The sequence below is a fragment of the Leishmania panamensis genome (assembly GCF_000755165.1).
Source record: "Leishmania panamensis strain MHOM/PA/94/PSC-1 chromosome 20 sequence".
Taxonomy (NCBI): domain Eukaryota; phylum Euglenozoa; class Kinetoplastea; order Trypanosomatida; family Trypanosomatidae; genus Leishmania; species Leishmania panamensis.
The window spans coordinates 1,687,723-1,709,493 of NC_025866.1; the positions used below are offsets into that span (position 1 = coordinate 1,687,723).

The following is a 21,771-nucleotide window of genomic DNA, read 5'->3' on the forward strand; positions in this document are numbered from 1 at the left end:
TTTTTGAATGTGTTTCGAGTGCATCAAGGTGTCGGTGGTGCGCCGCTGGATCGGATGTTTTTCTCTACTCTCGTGGACCAGGGAACCTTTCAAGGAGCACCTTTACCATTTACTCGTCATCATAGCCCTTGGCCGTCAATGTGGCGGAGGGTAGTGCGTTGTGGGCCTCTATGGTGCTGCTGCTGGAAGAGTTTTGCCCGCACCACTCTGGGAAGGAGAACTCGGTGTGCTCACTTTCAAGCACCCCATCCTTTCCTCTGTGGCCGTGGTTTTGGGCCCAGCATACGTTCCACACGCGAAATGTGTCGTACCCAATGATGCAGCTGAATGATTTTGGCGCTCACGTGTCCCTCTCTCTCTACTTCTCTTCCTTCCACAACTGTCCTATCCTTTGCTCATCCACACTGATAACTATGCAGAAGTGTACAGTCACCATTTTTTCCTTTGCTTGTTTTGCTAGGGCGAGCTTGGGGTAGGTCAGAGAGGTTGGCACGGACTCATGTGTGTGTGTGTGTAGCTGTACTGCTTTCGGTAATCTTAGCTCCGCACCACCCTCTACCCCACTGTTGCGCTTTCAGCTCTGCTGCCCTGCCGTGCTTGGTAGGCCATCTTGTACGTGGTCGGAGTTCGTGAGCTGAACTACCACTTGTGGGGTTTGCGTGGGGTCGGCTTGTTATCTGCTGCTCTTTCGACAGCGCTGCCGCGCCGTAGAGGCTTCGGTCCACCTTCTCGTGAGCACGTACGAACAGACGGCCTCGTGTGCTGAGACACACGCACACGCATGTCTCAGGAGCATCGAAAAAGGTGCCCTTTACTTTACCTCATTTTTTTTCCTCCCACGAGCCCTTTAGTCCCTCTCGAAAACGTTGCCCCGTTCGCCGTTGGCACTCCGTCGTGCTTGCGCCACTGTGCGCTCTGCGGTAGAACGTGCTCATTTTTCTCGCTGACGAAAGGCATCACCTTGTGAGGGGAATTACGTGCATAGTTCGGTAGGGCTGATCATCTGGCCGCTTCACCTCTTCCGGTTTCAAGAAGCTGCTGCACACTCCTCGCACAGTAGGTGCCTCTCTGCCTACCGAACAGCTAGTCTTGTGCTTGGCTAAGCTCTGCCACCCCCCCCCTCCCCACAGTGCTTTGCTTTCCTCCCTCTTTGCGTGGATCAGTGCTTGCTTCCTGCTCGGTCGCTTTTCTGTTTCTCGCTGAGGGACACGCACAGAGGCACACGTATACACTAGAGGAGGAGGAGGGGGGGCTATCGAAACTGCACCTATGTCGTCCGTTGACTCGGAGAGACTGGCGGCCTCCATCCGCGCACTCGCCAGCAGCCGCGACGAGCGCATCGCCTTCGTGACAGAGGGGGTGAAGCAGGCGAAGGAGTTGCAGGGCAAAAGTGTGCAGGAGTATGAAATGGTCGTTTCCTCACTGCTGATGTGCCTGGAGAGCTTTGAGGTGGTGCACGGCACGTCGCTTGATGTGTTTTGCGAACTCACTGTGCTTGACATTCTGCTGAGCCTAGACCTATCCGTCATCCAGCTCTCGCAGTGCAACAGCTACTTGCGCCTTTGTCTCATGGCGGTGAATGAGATTCCCGTCGCTGCTGCAGCCGCCAAGACGTTCGCGCAGACGCTCCGCTACAGCATGACAACAGACTTTGTGCGGACTCAAATCGGAGAGACGCTCGAGTGGATTGCGCTGTCCGACGCCAAGTCACAGCCTCGTCGTATTTGTGGCATTTTGGTGCTCACGGAGGTGGCGTTGCGCATACCAATGGTGATTCTGCCGCGCCTCTCTGAGGTGTTTGACAGGGTTTGGGATTGCCTGGCGGAGCACGATGAGGAGGTCCGCTCGCGTGCTTTGAGTCTCTTCACGCTATGCGCAAAGCTGTTGGTCAACCGCCCCGCCACTATCCGTGCTGAAACCTGCGACACATTGATGTCACACCTGAAAGCCAACCTCGTCTCAAAATCGAAGGACAAACGCATTGCCGGTCTTCTTGCATTCGAGCCTATCGTGATCAACTCGATCGGCACCAGCAGCGTTCGTTACGAAGATCTCTCCGTCCTTCTAGCCCCGTACATTATGGGAGACGGAGCGAACGTCAGCGCCGACATTAGCGACCTCCTGTGCCGCTGTCTGGTGGTGCTCTGCCGCTTCAGCGCACCACAGTTTGTCACCAAACAGCTAAAGGACACCGTGCGCTTTGCGCTGGACTCCATCAACTGCAACACAGGGCGGAACACCGCCTTTGACATGCTCTCAGAGATCATCCCGATTGTAGGCAAGGCAGAGTTTTCGCCGTTTGTGGAGGAGACGTGTGAAGTTATCAAGAACATTTTCGTGCAATCCCCGAGCCCGTGCTGGAAGGCGCTGCAGTGCTTCTGTATAATTTGCAGAGATTGCAGGCCGTCCAAGATGGAGACGTATGTAGACTCGTGCATCGAAAGCGTCTTTGTGTGGGGACTTTCCGCGGAGCTGATCGAGTGCATGCGCACTATCATCGAGTCATCTGGCGCCCAGTACCGCGCAAAACTGGAAGAGTCACTGCTGGACATGATTTCCGTCACACTATGCGGTCTGCCATTTCGGCAGCAGATCAACGCACCGCGCGTTAGTGGGAGCTCTGCGGATGTTGGCGCCTCCGAGTATCAGATCTCTGTCGCCCTCAACGCCCTCAAACAGTTCGGTTTCTCCAACTCGGAGCTCATGGGTGACTTTCTGCGAGTCTCGGTGCTGCCTTTCATCGACAACAGCAGCGTCGCTGTGCGTAACGCGGCCATCTATACCATTGTAAAGCTCCTCATTCCCCCTGGTGAGAAAGGCGACCTCAGCATCGCGCGGCGCATGTGCGTAAACACCATCATTACGCGCATGCTGGTTGTCGGGTTGTCGGACCCCAACCCCGTGGTGCGTCATACCATTCTAAGTGCTTTTACAGAGAACTTTTATCCATACCTTAGTGAGCAGCAGTATCTCTTTCGTTTCTACTCGGCCCTGGGTGACGAGTCAATCAACTGTCGCGTGGCGGCGACAGAGCAGCTGTGCCAGATGATCCGCTACGACCCATCTCACATTCTACCTGCGCTACGTGAGGAAATGGTCGTGATTCTGAACTTCATCACGTCTACCTTCAATATGGACACCGTCCAAAACGGCTTCCGCCTCCTCGCCGCAATCGCAACGCGCGCGCCGCAGATCGTCGTGAACTTCACGGACGGGATTTGCGAGGCGCTCCTGCCGTACTTTAGCACTCTTTCTGCCCGTTCCGGCATTCTCTTGTCGTTCCTGCACTGTTGCACAGCCGTCGCGGCGGCGATCAGGAAGTTTGGCAGCACCCTTCTCTCCTCCCAACGGGAGGTTGCCCTCGTGTGCGAGCTGCTGGAAAGCTTGCCGACTGACCGGTCTTACCACGTCATCCGACTTGCTTGCCTCCGCTTCCTCTCGGCAACCCTGGCGCCGCTCATGGAAGGCACCTCGCCGTACGTGCTGCACCCTCGGCTTTTCCAGCAACTCTGCACGGTGCTGCACAAAACAGAAGAGAGCATTGACATTCGTCTTGAAGCGCTGCGGTGCATTGGAGTCATCGGTGCGCTGGACTCACACGTGTTCCAGTCCGTCAATCTCAGCGAGGAGAAGGCGGATGGGGTGAGCGCCGTTGTGGTGGACCGTGTGACCCACGTGAAGTGCTGCCGTATTGTACTCCGCGCCGTGGCAGCGCTGCTGGACCCCGAGAGTAAGCGCTCCGCCGGAGCGCGGGAAGGACTGCTGCGTACCGGTGTGCAGACGATGCTGAACATTTTTGAGCATGTACCGTGCTCCAAGAGTGAAATTAGTCTGGTGATTGGGCCCCTGGCCCGCGTCATCCGTCAGCTGCCTGGCGGCCGCCTCTTTGCCACCGTGCTCTTCGAGTTCTGCAACATCATCCGCTACGCCGGTGTGATGGTACTCAACGACGCGAGTGAGATTTACAGCGTCTTTGACAGCGTCTGGGAATTTCAGGTAAACTACCGGTTTCTGGCCGTGCGCATGCTCTCGTTTGTCGCCAACTTCGAGGGCTCCGGCAATCGGCACTATGGCCAGCAGCATTCACGCATCCTGCCTCAACTCTTCGATACGCTTAACCGTACTGAACTGCGCCCCGACCTCAAGTACTCCGTGCTTGAATACATTGTGCGTCACATCGACGCACTGCAACCGTGCACGGAGGCGGTGGTGGATAACCTCCTCGGCGCCATCCAGAACCCAGAGAATCCGCTCGACTTTGTGAACCACTGCGTTGTGGCTCTTAAGGAGGTCTGCCTCAAACTGTATGTGGATGAGCTTGTCGGCGCTATCGTACGCTGCCTGCTGGCATGCCTCTCCGTCGACCTCGCGCGCAAGACACGTGGACGTGACAGCGTTGCGCTTTGTAACAACATCATGGGCGTATTTTGCGTTTTGATCGAGGAGATGCAGGGCGATTTCCTCAAGCACTCGACCTACATCATTCAAGCTTTGAAGAATTACCGCATCACCAACACTGAGTTTGGAGTAATGAACAACCGCGTCGCCACCGGTCTCCGCTGTGCACGCAGCCCAGCCTCGATCCAGCACCAAAACGCGGAGGTGGCAGCGCTGCTGAAGACGTGTGAATCCGTCGTGATGAAGAGCATGTCTCGCGTGGGCGAGGTCTGGAGCTACGCGAACCTCAACGACGACAACGCCAATTCCGTGCTGGCAGAGGACCGTACCATGCCCATCAACGAGCAGCGCCTCATCAATCCCATGAAGGTTGTGCCCCTCACAAAGGAAGAGTGGGTCAAGTGGGCAGACCAGTTCGCCATCACGCTGCTGCAAGAGTCCCCGTTTCAGGTCTTCCGCTGCACGGCAGTACCTATCGGCATCAACGCAGCTCCGCTAGTCGAGAAATCGACGCAGTTTGTCCAAGACACGCTGCAGATCGCTTTCCGCTCCATGTGGAATTACGCAAGCTCGGCACTGCAAGCCGCTATCACGGACTTTTTTCGGCAGTCGTTTCGTCAAGCGATGATGTCGACTGCTGTCCCGGGCGAAGTGGTGACGACGCTGCTTGGTATTGTGGAGTACATGGACCACGTTGGGGAAGCCTTGTTCATCTCGTACAATGACCTTTCCGAGTGCGCGTGGAACCGCGGGATGTTGGCCAAGGCACTTTTCTGGCGCGAGGCTGCCTACCGCGACGACCCCGTCGGCACTGTAGAGTCGCTCATCTCCCTCTACAGTGAACTGCACATGGTGGACTCCTCAGTTGGCATCTTGAACATGGCGAGCGAGGAGCAGCGACGCAGCCTGCTCCAGACGAGTCTGGTGAAGCTCGCGCGCTACACGGAGGCTCTCAAGCTGACGCAGAAGGAGCTAGACCTGGACGCTGCCTCGACGGGAGCGAAAAGCTCGGAGAACGTCTCCAAGGGCTACGGATACAAAAATGGCAACCGCGACTGGTCTCGCATGCTGCACTACACCACCAACAGCGACCCCACAACATCGTTCTCAAGGACGGAGGAAAGCGGCCACGACCACCGCGTTGAGGTCAACGCGCGACTGATGTTGTGCCTGAGCGAGCTTGGCGAGTACGACAAGGTGCTGAAGCAGTGGGGTATCATGGTCGACAACTATAAGGACCGCGTGGCAGAGTCAGACGAGATGCACATATTTTTCTTTGTCTCGCAGTACGCCGCAGATGCATCGATCCGGTTGCAGTCGTGGGACACGCTCGAGTACATCCTGAACTGGCTACCGCCTGACATGGTTCTCTACCACGTGTCGAAGGCAGCATTACAAGTGGTGCGCGGCAACTACGACGACGCGCTCGTCTCCGTAACGAACGGGCGCAAGGTTCTGCTGGAGGGGCTGACAAGCCTGCTGCACGAGTCGTATGCGCGCGCCTACGAGGGGCTGGTGGTAGCGCAGCAGCTGACGGAGGTGGAAGAGGTCATCGTTGCGAAGCAGACGCAGAAGGCGCTCAACTCCACCGCACACATACCGCATCTCTGCCACCTCTGGGAGCAGCGAATTCGAACGATGAATGCGACAGTGCCGACATGGAAGCAGGTGCTGGGAACCAGAGGGCTTCTCATCTCCCCTCATGAGGACGTGAAGACGCGCCTCCAGTTCACCAAGCTCTGTCGGCAGGAGAACGCCCGACAACTGGAGAAGTTCACGCTGGCCGAGCTCCTCGGCTTCGCGAACCCAACCCTGGAACAACTCACGAGCCGCAATGCGAACCCACGCGTGGTGATGCAGTACATCTCATTCCTCTCCGACACCAACGCACTGGGCCCCGACAGCGCCTTTGGCACCGAGAGTGACCTCATCAAGAAGATGATTGACGTGCACACCAAGGCGGAGAACTCGGCTGTGCTGGCGCGGGCCTACACGCGCCTCGGCAGCAAGGTCGGCCTTATCGAGTCCGTGGAGTGTTTCAAGACTGCCACCCTGTACGATCCACAGTGGTTTCTGGCGTGGAGTAAGTGGGCTGAGGCGAACGCGCAGTTGCTCCACACGGACAAGGGCGATAGAACGTGCCGCAACGCTATCGAAGGGTTTATCCGCAGCATTCAGCTTGGGACGTCCGATTCGACGCTCATCCAAGACGTGCTGAAGCTCCTAACGCTCTGGTCGAACCACTGCGACTGTGACCACAACTTGAAGGAGCTGCGCGAGCGCGTCTTTGATGTGCCGTCGCGCGTGTGGCACCTTGTGGTACCGCAGCTGGTCGCCCGGCTCGACATCGGCTCCGACGATAGCTGCCGGCTTGTGGCGGATGTCCTGACCAACGTGGGCTACGACTACCCGCACACCTTGGTGTACCCGCTGAATCTGTGCACCATGTCGGACTCGGAGCGACGTAAGAGGTACTCAAATGAGGTGCTGAGTAAGCTGCAGGAGCGATATCCGGTGATTGTGCTGCAAGGTCGTCTCATGATCGACGAACTCATCCGTGTTTCAGCCCTCATCTACGAGCAATGGTACGACAAGCTGGAGGAAGCGGCGACGGCCTTCTTTGGCCGCCGCAGTAAGGAGGAAATGGTGCGCACGCTACTGCCGATTAATGAGACTTTGACGAAGGTGCCAGAGACGGTGGTGGAGTCTGAGTTTTTGTCCAGGTACAGCAAGCGGCTGACCGAGGCGTGGGAGTGGCTGCGGTCGTACTCGTCAACGCGTAACACTGGCGACGTTCAATCGGCATGGAAGCTGTACCACAGCGTGTACGGCGACATTGACAAACAAATCAAAGCGAGCGACACGCTACAGCTCCAGTTCTGCAGTCCAAAGCTGTTTGAAGCACGTAACCTCTCCATCGGGATCCCCGACGCGCGGCCAGTCCGCGAGGAGTCAGTAGCGAAGGTTCATCGCTTTCAGAAGGACCTCATTGTCATTACAAGTAAGCAGCGGCCGAAGCGGATCGGTATCATCACGGACGGGGGAAAGTCGCAGAAGTTCCTCCTCAAAGGGCGCGAGGATCTTCGCTTGGACGAGCGCGTCATGCAGCTCTTCTCGCTAGTCAACATCCTCATGCAATCTGACTCGAGGACGAGCAAGAACTTAGGCTTCCAGATCCAGCGCTACTCCGTTACGCCGTTGAAGGACAACGTCGGCATCATTGGCTGGGTCGACGGATGCGACACGTTGCACGAGGTCGTGAAGCACTTTCGCGAGCGCAAATTGATCCCGGTGGAACTGGAAATGCGCATGCTGAACCAGATCATCACCTTTGACAACACCAAGGCGTACGACTACCTGACCATCATGTCGAAGGTAGAGGTCGTGGAGTTCCTCTCCGATCACACCTCCGGGCAGGATATTCGCAAGTTCATGTGGAACACGTCGCCGAACTGCGAGGTCTGGTACGATCGTCGCCGCATGTACACAACGTCCTTGGCAAACATGAGCATCGTGGGCTACATCCTCGGTCTCGGTGACCGTCATCCGAACAACATTATGCTGCAGCGCGCATCGGGATTGGTGGTGCACATAGACTTTGGTGACTGCTTTGAGGTGGCCATGACGCGCGACAAGTTCCCCGAGAAGGTACCTTTTCGATTGACGCGCATGCTGCGCAGCGCGCTCGACGTGTCGGGCGTCGACGGGGCGTTTCGGGCATGCTCGGAGACTGTGATGTGCGTGCTGCGCGAAGGCAGTCACAGTGTGCTGGCTCTCCTCGAGGCATTCATTCAAGACCCGCTCATCTCGTGGCGCCTCATCAACAGACAGGGACAGGAGCCTCAGTCATCGAACGACCACAAGACCATCGAGCAGCAGGTGAATATTGCCAACATGAACAAAGCCACGTCGACGGCGGAAGAAGAGTCCATCTGTGAGTCAATCGAACAGCGCAATACCGGCTCCTTTAGCATCGCAAAGCACTTGTTTGGAGAGGAGGTGGATGTCGTGCATCAAGGTGTGTTCCTCTTCAACCGCCTCAGCTCCAAGCTCAAAGGGCAGGATTTCATCGCGGCCGGCACGGAACCACTCGACCCACGTACGCAGGTAGGGCAGCTTATCGACGAAGCCACAGACGTCACCAACGTGGCTCAGTCGTGGTCGGGATGGTACCCGTTCTGGTAGAGCAGCTCCAGCGGCAAACCAGCACGAGCCGCTTTACATTCCTCTGCGGTGATCGAGGATGGTCATTGTGCACCACCACCACAACCGTCCGCTGTTCGACCACTTTTTTCCTTCGTTTTTTTTTATTTTTGCCGATACGGATGTGTGTGTGTGTGTGTGTGTGTGCGTGTGGGTGTCTTCGTCACTTTGTCTCTCGCTCACTTTGGCGTGCGGGGGGTTGTTGTGATTTCCCCTTCTTACTTCCCTCCCTGTCCCCACTGTCCTTCCGTTCCAATGACTGGTGCTCCTAATCAAGCGCTTTTCTCGTTTCTGTGTCTCTTCCACGTGTGCAATGCAGAAGCCGCTTGCACGTTTCTCTCTCGCCTGCTCCTGCAGAGAGTGCAAGTGAGAATCCGCAGCGGCAGGTACAGATGGGAATGATTGAAGGGGCTGCTCGGCAGTCGTCAGCTCATCGCTCGAGCGTATCCTTTACCCGACGTGCTCAGATGCAGTCGAGATTGCATGTAGCTCTTTCCTTGAAGGATGGGCCCCTATACTGGCACAGACAGCACCCGCCACGGATAGCAGCGAATGTAGTGCCCACACTACCTGCAAGGGAGTCTCCTGGCGGGGGAAGGGAGAGGAGAGGGGCCTACTTTTTTCGCTTGTTCTTGTGTGTCACTGTATCTTCACCCTGCTCCACTTTTATTGCGCTTGCGCCTGTCCGTGTCTCACTCACACCTCTCGCCTCCTCGAGCCAAGCGTTGGCCTCCCCCGCCGGCGAGGCCAACGACCGTATCAGACATCACTCGTCCACCGAGCACCCCCACATCAGCCCTCCCCTCCCTCTTGTTCCCCTTACTGATCCCTGTTGATTGGTGCAACTCAGGCGGCGAGTTCATTTGGCTGGACGCCGCTGCTTGTCGGTCAACACCTCTACAAGCTACTCAGCTAGACTAACCTGCCGCAGTGGCAGCTTCGCGCAAGCGCGGCACTTCATAATGGCTGCCCTCGGGTCAGATGTGCAAGCCACCAGTGTCGAGCTGGTCTCTGTGATTGAGAAAATGAAGGAGCGCAAGGCGCGGCTTGAAGAGCAAATCTCTGCCGAGGAGGCCGAGTACGAAGGCTTGCTTGCCGAAGTACGCACGATGCAGGAGCGACTCGCAGCCCTCAGAGACAGTGTCGCGAAGAAGCAGGCGGTGCGCGCAGACTTGGAGCGAACCATATCGGAGACGTACTCGGCATTCAAGAGCATCCTGGATGCTTCGAAGAAGCTGTTGTCCACTGCCAAGGAGGAGTCATCGGCACTCAAGTCACAAATAGAGTGACGCCGCGAGAATGAGGGGGGGGGGCGCAAAAAGTGATGAGACAGACGCACACGCATACACCAACTAAAACGAATGGGCCACTTCAAGTCACCACGGGTGCACGCAAACCGCCCACTCGCGTCGTCTTACTGGCAAGGCGAACACAGATGCAGCACGGCCGCACTGCCGACGCCAACGCTTTTCGTAGAATACGTGGCTGCCTCGAAGAAGAGCAGGCAGATCGCTTCCTTTCCCCATTGCGCACCCAGTTGTGCGGGAGGGCTGCTGCTTGTCACACCTTCACCCACCGAGGTCAGCTGCATCAGTGCTTCCTGCAGTACACGGTTGCCTCTCTCCTCACTCCACTCTCGTTCTTTCTCCTTCCCTCTTAGTTTTTGCCACTTGTCGAAGCTTGTCCGTCTCCCTCTCCGCTCCTTCTACGCACGCGCACCGCGGTCTTCCCTACCCCCCTCCCCTCGCGCAGCGTACTACAATTGGATCAGCCTCACACACGTTGGTTTCAGACAAGATGGACGCGCCCGCTGCCTACGCTCCGTGGGAGGAAGAGAGTGAAGATGTTGCCAAGTTTGGCTACCGGCAGCAGCGATTTCCACAGGCAGGGTATAGTCGCTTTCCCGTAACCCAAGCCCCGCAGCGTCCACCCCAGCAACTGCAGCCACCGCAGCAGCAGGCGGTGCTGCCGCAGCAGGTCGCGCGTCTAGAGCCTAGTCAGTATCCTGATGCAGTGCGCGAGATGCTGATGCACATTCAAAGCTTGTACCCCCAAGACACCCGTGAGCGGGCCATCTTGACCTTGTCCAAGAAGCGTGAGAAGTTCACATTGCTCGGCCCTACTCTGTGGTACAGCGTCGGTGTCATGGCGATCTTCCTGCAGGAGATCGTATCCATGTACCCCCTCCTCAACACACCTTCGTCGGCGCCGGTGAAACCGATTATCAACCGCGTTAGCAGCGTTCTTACCCTACTGCAGGTGATTGCCCAGCACGACGCATCGCGGCGACCCTTTATGGAGTCAAATATTTGCCTCTTCCTGTACCCATTTCTGCGCGCCACCCCATCGGAGAGGTCTGAAGTGCTGCGCCTGACTTCACTGGGCGTCATTGGTGCACTGGTCAAGGCGGACGACCCGGCGATTACGTCCTACCTCCTCAACACAGAGATCTTCCCGATTTGCCTGAAGATCATGGAGCAAGCGATCGAGATTTCGAAGATCATCTCTACCTTTATCATTCAGAAGCTTCTGATCTCGGATCAAGGCCTGGCGTATGCCTGCCAGAACCCCAGCCGCTTCACCGCCGTCGCAGATGTTCTGCACCGTATGGTAGCAGAGAAGGGAACGCAGAATGAGCACGTGTGCGGGCCACGTTTGCTGAAACACATCATCCGCTGTTACCTCCGCCTCTCTGAAAACGAACGTGCACGTGAGGCGCTACCCAAGATTCTCCCAGAGGAGCTGCGCAACAACACCTTCCAGGAGTATCTGGACGAGGACATCAACATGAGGAAGTGGCTCCTCCAGCTCCTCGTCAACATCGGAGATGAGGGGGCGCGTCGCATTAATGAAACCGCAAAGCACACACAGTAATCGCCCTGTGCGCACTCCTCCTGTGCTCATCACCTCCCTCAACGGCTCTCTCTGTTGTCTGTGCCCCTGTTGTTACTCCTTGGCGATTTGGTGTCAGTTTTGTATTTCCCTTCGCCCACGCAGGCGCGCGCTTCATTGCGTGTGTGTGGGTGGGTGTAAGTGTTTGCGTGTGCATGTATGTGTAGGACTGTTTGCCAGTCTCGGAATAATTCCCTTCTTCATGGATGGTCGTGGGGAGGTGATTGCGGTTTCGTGGAAGCAAGTGTGTCTCTGGACGGCGTGCGTCGGCGCACTCCGTTGTCCTGGCTAAGAATCAGAAGGAAAAATCACCATCTTGGGTGTGGTGCGGTTCGCTGTACAACCACGACAATAACACAAATAGAACGGGGGGCGGAGTGGGGGGGCGTGTCGTGCTGAGAATTCGCCGCTCGCAACGCGCCGCGCCTGTCGCCTCTACGCCTTACGCTCCCATTCACTCTTTTACGCTTGAGGCCTAGAGAAACTACCGTGAAGAAGTTTTATCGCCTCGCAAATGTAGTGAGGAGCGAGTACACAGTGAGTACAGCGGCGCAGCACATCACGAAAAATGTGCTGGGCAACATGTTGTCCCCACTTACTCCGGTATTCTGCGCAGTTGCACACCTTCGCGGATCTCTCACCCTTTCTCGACCACCGCACTATGCCTCTCTCTCTCTCTCTTTCACGAGATGGGTGCTGTGCTCTTGGCACGCTGCACCACGGCGACAGCAGCTCCACCGCATAAGGCAGAGCGTTCGATTGTTCACACCTACTCCCGAGACTCTTTGGCACTTCACGGGAATGGAGCCCGACGGCGTCAAAACGGGCGGCTATAGGCCGTTGTTACGGGTTGACATCGACTCAGCTGGCAACGCGAAGGGGGAGTCGACAAATATCACGGGGGGCAGCTCGCACAAAGCAATAACTCCTCATGTATCCACTAACATCTTCGTGGCCGGCATTCCATCCTCGTGGGACGATGACGCTCTACGAGAACGCTACAAGGAGTTTGGTGAGATTGTCTCGACAAAAGTAGTCAAGAACCGACATTTTGGATTTGTAATGTTTCGAAAAGCGGATTCTGCACACGCCGCGATCAACGCCACACACCTGACACAGCCAACTCCCAATAGCACCACTCTCCTGCACGTTTCCATCGCCATGCACGACGAGGGACTTGATGACCAGCCGAACGACCGCCTTTTTATTCGCGGGCTGCCGCAGTGGGCGACAAAGGAACACCTGCGACAAATGTTCTCGCCGTACGGCGTCATCACAGAGTGTGCGGTTCTCATGAACCCTCTCGGGCAGTGCAAAGGGTCTGGCTTTGTCCAGTTTTCCTCACAACAAGAGGCCACTGCCGCCATCAAAGCGCGGGACTCCATTAGCATGGATAATTGGCCACACCAACTAGAGGTGAAGTACTCCGAGTCGGCCGAAGTGCGACAGATGCGGCAGGAACGCAACCGCAATCGCCAGCGCCACTGGCTCCCGTTGCCACAGTATCGTGGCGGCAACACCCCCAGCTCCCTCCCCTCACCATACCTGGGCTTTTCGCCGCCGCTCTCCCTAATTCCGTCTCAGCAAGTGTTTCCAGTTATGAACACAGTTCCGTTCCCGATGGTGTATCCACCAACGCCACCCACCACGAGTGCCCCGACGCAGATCGTGTACCCCCAGCCAATCTATCAACCCATGCCTCCTTTCTACTCGCCTTCTGCACTGCCTGTCTTAGCACCTATTCCGCTTCCTCAAAAAGGTGACCTGCACTTTAGTGGCCCGCCGTTGACAGAGGAGCTGCTGCGTCTCCTGCTGCAGTCCTACGGCGAGGTGGAGGCAATCAAAAAGCTGGATAACGACACCGGAATAGCGGTGCGCCTGCGAGATGTGACGAAGCACTCACTAGTGATGCAGCAGCTAAACGGCTCGCTGTTTCCAACCGGGCAGTTCTTGGCGGTCGGCATTTACGCGTAGTGCATTCGTCGTCGTTGTCTTCAGCGCACACCAGCGAAGAAGCACAGCAGCGGGCGCGGACACACGTGCAGGGAGTGTGACGGGCGACGCAGCGGACCATAGTTGTATGTCTGTGGGGGTGGGGGGTGAAAACGGCAACGTGGTACTCACTTAAAACAACGGGGAGAATTGTGGTCATGCAAATGCTCCCCCTCTCTATCGAAACGCAAAGGGCTGAGAGGAACGACGGGTGTTTCTGCTAATGTAACCGTCAGCGTCGTCTGGAACGGGTGGATCAGGTTTTTCCCCATAGATTCGGCCCCCTGTGGGTGTGCCTGTGGGGGCTAATGGGTAGGTTACAGGGACGAGCTTGTGCACGTGCGAGTAACAAAATGAGCGATAGCAACGTAGAAAGAGGTGACCTGCAGGTGCCTGTGATGCGGGACGCAGCATTTGGCTGAGAAATTATCTCAGTACTCTCTTCTCTTGCTCTGCTCATTTGTGTATGTGTATTCGGCATCGGTGGCGCTACGTCGCAGTGGTTCTCGTCAAGCTGTCACGCCCACACACACACGCACAATCAACACAACGTTTTTATTTGGGGGAGACGCACACAACCCATTAAATTGTTGCTGCAAGTAGACGAGGCAGGCATTCACACTGATGGTGTGTTTGTGTGCTTCTTTGTTTGTTGGGGAGAGGGAGGGTGCTGTAACAACTGCGTCAGACACCGTGGGCAGCGCCTCCATGTCACTGCTACCATCGCGCATCTATGTCTAGTTAGTTTTGTCGTCTCTCAGCGTTTTTGAGGAGGGAGAGAGTCACCCCCGACTCCCTCGTAAGTCAAGTGGTTCGCTCGTTTGTTCTCACTTTTCGCTCCTCACTTTATTGCTAAGTTGGCTCTCTCTCTCTCTGTGTGTGTATGTGAGCCTGTGCGTGGGTGAAGCACTCTTGTAAAGCCAGTGAGGGGGGAAAAGAGTGCACGAATAGCGTTGGTCCGTCTAATCCTCTCGTTTATTCCCTTTTCACCTACGTTTGCTCCGATTAAAAAAAAAACGAAAAAGATGCTCATCGGACTCGTGACACTCATGTGCGAACCAGAACAACGATGCGGAGAGAGCGGCCACATTGCTTACCACGCACGGGACAACTATTTTGCCCCTCCATGGCGTCTCTTTCGTTGGACATGCGTCTTCCTCTCCCTCCCTCCCTCCTACTAGCCTCCAGCGATGAGGGAGTAATACAGCAACCGCATTCCCACTGCTCCGGAAAAGCGTGCCATTGTACCCTGAGGCAGAGCTTTTTTCTTTTTCTTTGGCAGCCCCTTTTTGCCTCCTCAGAGCCGCCTGCGCCTACCAATCAACCTGAATTGCCACTCACTCTCTCTCTGCGCTTGTGTCGACCATTCTACTCGTGTCTATGTGCCTCCTCCCACAAGGGCGGAAAAGCAACGGGAAGCAACGGCCATCATTCCTGTCCTTTGCAACTGAGTCATGAAGTTGAACTTCTTGGGGTACTCGAACGAGGACCAAAGTCTCGCCTCAGTATGGGGTCGCCTCATCTCTCTCTCGTGCATAGTAACGGGGGTATTTTACGTCCTATTCGGTCTTTTCGCCTGCCGTAGGCTCATTCTGAGGGACATTCGGTGGCTTCTCATGGCGATCCTTTACTTTTCCATAGGGGTGTGTCACGCCTTCCTCACCCTTGCGCTGCTCTGCTTCGCCATCGCGTGCGTTCTCCACACCTTTGAGAAACCAATGCAGATCGAGGAAATGTTTGTGTACTCTGGTATCATGGCAATCATCACCATGTACTTTGCCTGTGGGCGCAAAACGATCCTTTACTCTCTTTAATCGCACGTAGGCTACCACGCCGCTGCACGAACTCGCTACATGGCGATCCCAAAATGCCGCTTTTACGTTTGTAGCATCCAGAGAAAACAGTCATTGCAGTCAGCCAAAAAGAGAGAATAACACACCACGACGTCTCGATGATCACCCAGTCCTCTTTCGACGCTGTTTACGCTTCTCGCGTTGTTCTCCCACTTGCTGAAGGGAGCCGAGGGTGAAGACATGCGTGACGCGACGTGAACAAGCGCGACGAGGAAGTGTACTCAGAGGCATCTCCGCTCGGACACACCACTTCGTGTCCCAGGCATGCCAATGCTGCCGTGCAAAGCGGTGTCTAGGCCATCTAGCTTCTTTGCCTACATACAACCGGGCTCAATCGAGTCCCTCGCTTTTCCCACCGTCTTGTGCTCCTACCGTCCTTTTCCCTTTTTCCACGGTGCTGGTGATGCTTTCGGTGTGCATCCTCTTCAAATGGCTCTCCCATCGGGAGCCTAGGGGCTTGCACGACACAGGACCATCGTGCACAGAGACCACACCGCTTTTCCTCCTTTCATCTCAGAGGCAAACCTCCTCTACTCAAAATCGTTTTTATTCTTTTGACTGTGTTTTGGCTGCCCCTTTCACAATACGCGCGCTCATACCACATCACTGTTTCCCTTCTACTGGTCTTCTCGCTCTAGCCAAACAGCGAAGCGAACCCTAAACGCTGCCGCAAACACTTACACTAGCGCAGCACACATTGCGTTCTCCATTTCCCTTCACCCTTTCCCAGATTTGTTCCTGCGTCCCACAGTGCTCGGACTCCCGCGCGGACTTCTCGTTTTTCTCGCCGCTCTCTTTTTTCCTGACTGGGGATTTTCCCATCGCGTTTCTTGCCCCTCCCACCCACCCCTCTTCTCCTCCAGACAGCCCTCTAGCTGCGCCTCAAGGGGAGAACATGTCTCTTGATATCGAAGCTCACCAGCTACTGGAAATCACCCAGCACATATATTTCTGCTCTCTGTCTCCAGATGCAGAGCTTGTCGCGTGTGCCCTTGGTAACGGCGTGGTGTGTACTCTCAACGCCATCACGTTCGACGTCACGGCGCGTGGGGCCCCGGGGAAGGACTTTGTGGACGTCCCCGCTACCTGCGTTCGATGGGCCCCTGCGGAGTGCGACTGCGATTGGCAACTGGTGAGCAGCAGCACTGCTGGGGGTGTCATGCTGTGGTACTGGGATTGTAGCGAGTTTTCGCTTCGGCGTGGAACAGCAGCATTCGAGGAAAACAATGAAGTGATGATGCTCGATGTTTCGCCGAGTGGAAAGCGAGTGCTGACTGCGGGCAGCGATCGGATCGTGCGCCTATACGACTCAAAACTAACCCTTCTCTCACAGTTGACAGAGGGAATGAACTCTGATAGCACGTCGCACCCAACGCACATAAACCGTATCTTCTCTGCCCGCTTCATAACGGAGGTGGTGGCGGTCAGTGCGGGCTGGGAGAGTCCAATTCAGATATGGGACCTGCGTGCGTGCCGATCCAACAGGCAGGTGGTCGGGGTGCAGGGCGTATCGGATTGCTTAGAACCTGTCCCAGGCACGCACATGGTTCTGGTCGCATCCCCAAAGTCTCTAGACACGATTCACATTGTGGACAGCGCTACCGGCCGAGTGCTGGACCAGAACTCGCAGGCTGTGTGCTCGCAATTGAACCCGACGGAGCGCGTGACAGTATGCCGTTACCAGGCCGAAACCGGTCATGTATGGTGTCTCACGACTTCGCCGCCCTCCGTTATCGCTATCGCCTTTCCCTCCGGTGCAATAGTGGCACGTGCAGCGCTCGCGCATACCCCACTCAACATGACCATGAATGCTTCCAGGGTGATAGTGGGGTGCAAGAATGGAGTTGTGCTTCAGGTGTCGCTTAGTATGTAAACAAGACTCGCAAAACGCTATTAAGTCAGAGGTGCGTCCTCTCTCTCTCTCTCTCTTCATTTCTCTGTCTTTTTATTGGCGCTGCCATTTAACGCTGCACATCCGTCGATGGTCTCGATCGGAGGGAGGGGGGGTCACTTGGTGCACTTGGTTCCGCCTGCATATGATGTTGTATTACGGTAGACGGTGACGCACAGAGAGACACACTTGACTTTTTTTTCTTCAGTGCGCTCCTCTAGTTCGAACGAAATCGGCAAACAGAACGCACACAACCGCAGCCCACCTATGCCTCTGCCGCGCCATGGCTGCATCCTGGTCGTCTGGAACAAACCGCCGGCAGCGGAATTGGGGCATGCGCCAAGTGGGCCCTTCTCTCCCCTCTTCGCCTGTTGCTCGGAGACGTGCTGGACGATCGGCGCCAGACGGAGGCGGTGGCGTCTGTCGTGCGTGCAACATGGGAATGGTCCAAACACACGCCGAATGAGCTCACGGAGTACCGTGGCCAACCTCAAGCCAGGAGCCCTCGGAGTCCCTGAACACTGCCTGTGCGGCATGTTTTGCCCTCCATCGCTTCAAGCCGCGGCATCCCGCAGTATGGTGTGGCGACTCTCCACAGTGAAGCCTGGTGAACTCGGTGGTATGATTCAAAGAGCTCTCGTCATGCACCCGACATCTATGCTGCGTCAGCCCGTCTGGGCGGATGTAAGAGGCGCCGCATGTTTCGTACACAGGCACTTTAGCGTTGATCGTTATGCATCTCATCGCACTTCTTTTTTTCTCCATTGCTCTAGCCCTGCTGAGCTCTGCATGCCTTGCTCGATTTTTCTACACAATGCCAACTGGGCTTCATAAGGCATGCGCACAGCCCTCGCGCCATTGGATTTCGGGGCGTCCTGCAGGACGACGTGGCTATCTCTGGAGGGAGGCTCGCGGCCTTCATCTTCTCACTTCCCTCCAAGTCAAGAGGGGCGTGTCTGGATAGGCTACCCGCGTGAGCTGCGACACGTGAGACTCTGCTATGCGTCCGTGGCAGCAGTGACCTTCCGCTCTCTTCTCAACCCGCACGCCCTTGACAGACGTGGATACGTCAGTATTTGTTGAATGCTCGATACGACTTGTAGTGACTTTGCTCAAAACGTGACGATGACCGCACATCTCTTCAGCACTGTGCCAGCGCAGATCTCTCCACCGACCACAGGAATCCACAACCGGGCCCGACTGCTGGCGGCAGGGTGTTTGGACTCTATAGAGAGAGGGCACTAACACCTGATTCCTGGGTGAGTTCACTGGCATCATCAGGGTGGAGCCACAACCAGCTAAGTAAACATACACAGAGCCGCTTTGTGGTCTTTGCGCCTCACAAGCACGGCGCTCACCAGTGCGGCGTGACGAAGGAACACCGATCGAGGGTGTGGAAAGTGTGTGGAGTGGTGGCATTCAGCCCCGCGCATAGCGCGCTTCCGCCATTCACAATCAGTGGTGCATGAATGTGTCACAGAGCCAAGAGTCACGGGGTGATGTGGAACTTATATCTTGCTTGCAACACCGACTTCGATCCCTCTCTCATGCCTCATCTCAACCACTACCTCTGCCCGCCCGCTTCTCCACACTTCGATTCTTCATCCTCGTCCATATGAGCCTTCTTCGTGTCCTACGTTCACACCGCTCTTCAGATTCGCATGGGAAGAATGCAGCGCGTCTGTTTTGAATGTCCGGGAACAGCGACTACTTGAGCGCCTTGCGCGACTACAATGGTCGCCTGCAAGAACACATCCTGCGCCGAACTCTCATGATCGAGTACGAAATGGACAGCCTTCTGGGGCTACGATTTGCTCTAATATCTCTGCAGGCCCCGACTCGCAAACGAAAACGGCACACTGAGCCTCTCGCTGCTCAGGGGACGTGTTGGACTGTGGACACCGCGGTGGGCCGCCATCGCTGGAGCACAGACCTTCTCGAAGCACTCAACACGGAGGCGGGGAAGGCAAACTGCAAAACAGCGCTGTATGCCCGCGAAAAAGAGCGCTGGTGCGCAGTCGCAGAGGCATTTTGTCGCGCCGGGCACCCACCATTCACCCCATACGAGTTGTTCACCAAGTACAAAGAGATGCACTGTGATTCAAGGCCATGTTCGCTTAGTGAGGCTCAGTTCGTGTGCCAGTATGTCCGTGAAAAAGGCCTTGACTGGCAGGGGCTGTGTCAAAGTCTGCTTCAATGTTTGGGGTACGCACGCTCACCGTTTCAAGTTGCCCAGCAGTACCGCCAGAGTTTGCGGTGCGCTTTTGTGGAGAATCGACTCGCGCCATCGCAGCTCCTCAGTCTACTTGAAAACCTGTCCGCCTCCCCGCATCCTCGTGACTTTGCCGCACTCTCGGTTGAAGCGCAGAGATTCACCCCACACAAGACACTCCAGGTAAGCCCACTTTACTTGAAGAGGGAGCTGGAACCCCTGGACTTTGCCGCCCGGGTACCGGCGTGCCACCAGCTCTACTGGAAGCTGGTGAACCTCCTGTGCAACTTCTCCTTCTCGCACCCCAACCGCCTCGATGCGTTGCAGCACAAGGTGCCCTTCTGCTACCAGCAGCTTTCCCTGGCCGACCTGGCGTGCTCCCTTCAGTGTGGAACTGTGGAACTGCGCGAAAGAGTTCTTCAGGCACTCCTGCGTCTCAGTCGCTCGCCAGAGACACTCAACTATGAGGAATGCTCCAAGAAGCTCTTCGGGTCGGCTTGCGGTGCACGGCTGATCTACCAAATCGCCGCGAACCTGCGCGAAAAAGACACCTGAGCGTCCCCGCCTCGTCTGAGCCGTTTTGTCTTCAGGTCCACCGCATCCCCTGGTCAACTTGGAAAGCCAATTGCACTGCTACGTGGACCCGTTTTGTGATGCACAAATTGCCTTGTCCTGGCACCCCCACAGCACGCTCGCCGCGCACTTGCGAACGTGCCAACCGCGCAGTCAAACGCACGGGGCACGTCATGCTGTGACTCGGCATATTGGCGCACAAAACTTGGGCGACCTGTGACACACTGGGTGACAACAATTCAAACGAAAAAGAGGCGAAGCGACTCACACGATGCGGAAGGAGCACATCAGAGAAGAAATATCTTGTCGCCATCGGTCGTCACGTCGCTACACGGTGGTGCGTGTTCCTTCTACATGATCGTTCAACCTGTAGTGATAACCTCTCCACCTCTCTCTCGCTCACCATCCTCTTCAACCTTCTCTGTGTTCTTCTTCTCACCCATTCGTTGCTCTTGGTGTACTGTGAAAGCACGAGTCAAACGTTTTATTCGCTTCCCCAGCATTGCGTCCTCCTGCGCCCCCGCACTTCATCCATATCTCTCTTTGCCTTACAGCACTCCTCCTTTTGGTCAGTCTCTGTCTCGCCGCTCGTGCGCGTGCCGTTTTTCGTCTTTGGCTGATTACCGCCACCCCCCCCCCCCATACACACACACACATCCCTCCATCTCCGTCCCTCCGCGTTTTAGAAATGGAAGGCATTTCAGAGGAGCAGCGGCTACGCGAAGAGGCCGAGATTCGCGAGCGTGACCGTAAACGGCAGCAAGAGAAGGAAGAATACGAGCGCCGCCTCACAGAGGAAAGGGCAGAGGAGGACCGCAAGCGTCGCGAGGCGCAACAGCTGCGCCTCGAGGAGGAAAAGCGCAAAAAGCGGCAAGAGGAGGAGTGGAAGCGTCTCGGCCCAGATGTAATTCAGGACCTGCCGCCGGTGCCGCCGCCGGTGTCTGAGGAGGGAGCGCTTGAGATGTGGTACCTTGACGACGAGACGTCTCAGCCTCCGCTGAGCACCGCCAGCCTCAAGCCTGGGCGAAAGGTCAGCGCTCCTGCGGTGACCATGAAGGCGTTACGTGAGCTGGGCGTCGTCCTTTTCCGCATCAGCATGAGCGACTTCTCTGTGGTGAAGCAGATCATCAAGGAACGAGAATACAAGCACACCGACGAGGTTAAAATCTCACAGACCGCCAAGGATGACAGCTTTCTCGAGCGTTGGTATCAAGAGCACTACACCGAAGACGAGCAGTTTCGTGTTGTGATGGACGGCTCCTTCTACCTGGATATACGATCGAAGCAAGACGAGTGGATCCGGGTCCACCTGAAAGCAGGTGATCTTGTCGTGCTCCCTGCCGGCATGTACCACCGCGCCACTCTCGATGAAGACGATTACGTAGCTCTCTATCGAGGCTTCCAAGACGCACCCTGCTTTGTACCCGTCAAGCGATCCGACAGTCGCGCGGACTCCAATCGGGTGCGACTGGCGTACTTGATGAGTTTGAAGAAGGGCGACGTCGCCACACAGAACGGATTTCTTCCATGACGTACCTCGCCTATGCGCCGCCTTTCTTCTCCTCGATTTGCCACTTTGATGTAACACTGAACGAAGGTTCTTCTGTGCCTCCCGCTCCCCCTTTCCCTCCATACCTCTCGTCCTTTTCCCGTGCTGCTCGGTCGTGTGGGCGACGACGCCGTTGAAAGCGACGCTGATGGAATCAAGAACGGCGTGACAAGGTGCCGATTACTTTCTATCATGTACAAAATCCACT

The 21,771-nt window shown here is 56.2% G+C and overlaps 8 protein-coding genes across 8 annotated transcripts, besides 1 other annotated feature; all 8 read left to right on the forward strand.

Annotated features, from left to right (window-relative positions):
- Positions 1 to 1,269: 1,269 nt before the first annotated feature.
- TOR2 (phosphatidylinositol 3-kinase (tor2), putative) lies at positions 1,270 to 8,583 on the forward strand (the record flags this gene model as incomplete). Its single annotated transcript, XM_010700311.1, has 1 exon — positions 1,270 to 8,583. The coding sequence occupies one exon, from the start codon at positions 1,270 to 1,272 to the stop codon at positions 8,581 to 8,583; it is 7,314 nt and encodes a 2,437-aa protein (XP_010698613.1).
- A 980-nt stretch (positions 8,584 to 9,563) lies between these two features.
- On the forward strand, positions 9,564 to 9,890 carry LPMP_204130 (hypothetical protein; the record flags this gene model as incomplete). The annotated part of the gene is made up of 1 exon (XM_010700312.1): positions 9,564 to 9,890. One exon carries the CDS (start codon positions 9,564 to 9,566, stop codon positions 9,888 to 9,890), a length of 327 nt encoding a protein of 108 aa, XP_010698614.1.
- A 508-nt stretch (positions 9,891 to 10,398) lies between these two features.
- LPMP_204140 (cell differentiation protein-like protein) lies at positions 10,399 to 11,475 on the forward strand (the record flags this gene model as incomplete). The annotated part of the gene is made up of 1 exon (XM_010700313.1): positions 10,399 to 11,475. The coding sequence occupies one exon, from the start codon at positions 10,399 to 10,401 to the stop codon at positions 11,473 to 11,475; it is 1,077 nt and encodes a 358-aa protein (XP_010698615.1).
- Positions 11,476 to 12,294: 819 nt separating this feature from the next.
- Positions 12,295 to 13,467, forward strand: LPMP_204150 (RNA-binding protein-like protein; the record flags this gene model as incomplete). The annotated part of the gene is made up of 1 exon (XM_010700314.1): positions 12,295 to 13,467. The coding sequence occupies one exon, from the start codon at positions 12,295 to 12,297 to the stop codon at positions 13,465 to 13,467; it is 1,173 nt and encodes a 390-aa protein (XP_010698616.1).
- A 1,472-nt stretch (positions 13,468 to 14,939) lies between these two features.
- LPMP_204160 (hypothetical protein) lies at positions 14,940 to 15,299 on the forward strand (the record flags this gene model as incomplete). Its single annotated transcript, XM_010700315.1, has 1 exon — positions 14,940 to 15,299. The coding sequence occupies one exon, from the start codon at positions 14,940 to 14,942 to the stop codon at positions 15,297 to 15,299; it is 360 nt and encodes a 119-aa protein (XP_010698617.1).
- A 934-nt stretch (positions 15,300 to 16,233) lies between these two features.
- On the forward strand, positions 16,234 to 17,211 carry LPMP_204170 (hypothetical protein; the record flags this gene model as incomplete). Its single annotated transcript, XM_010700316.1, has 1 exon — positions 16,234 to 17,211. One exon carries the CDS (start codon positions 16,234 to 16,236, stop codon positions 17,209 to 17,211), a length of 978 nt encoding a protein of 325 aa, XP_010698618.1.
- A 248-nt stretch (positions 17,212 to 17,459) lies between these two features.
- Positions 17,460 to 18,418: a repeat region.
- Positions 18,419 to 18,919: 501 nt separating this feature from the next.
- On the forward strand, positions 18,920 to 19,996 carry LPMP_204180 (hypothetical protein; the record flags this gene model as incomplete). Its single annotated transcript, XM_010700317.1, has 1 exon — positions 18,920 to 19,996. The coding sequence occupies one exon, from the start codon at positions 18,920 to 18,922 to the stop codon at positions 19,994 to 19,996; it is 1,077 nt and encodes a 358-aa protein (XP_010698619.1).
- Positions 19,997 to 20,702: 706 nt separating this feature from the next.
- LPMP_204190 (1,2-Dihydroxy-3-keto-5-methylthiopentene dioxygenase, putative) lies at positions 20,703 to 21,545 on the forward strand (the record flags this gene model as incomplete). Its single annotated transcript, XM_010700318.1, has 1 exon — positions 20,703 to 21,545. The coding sequence occupies one exon, from the start codon at positions 20,703 to 20,705 to the stop codon at positions 21,543 to 21,545; it is 843 nt and encodes a 280-aa protein (XP_010698620.1).
- Positions 21,546 to 21,771: the final 226 nt, after the last annotated feature.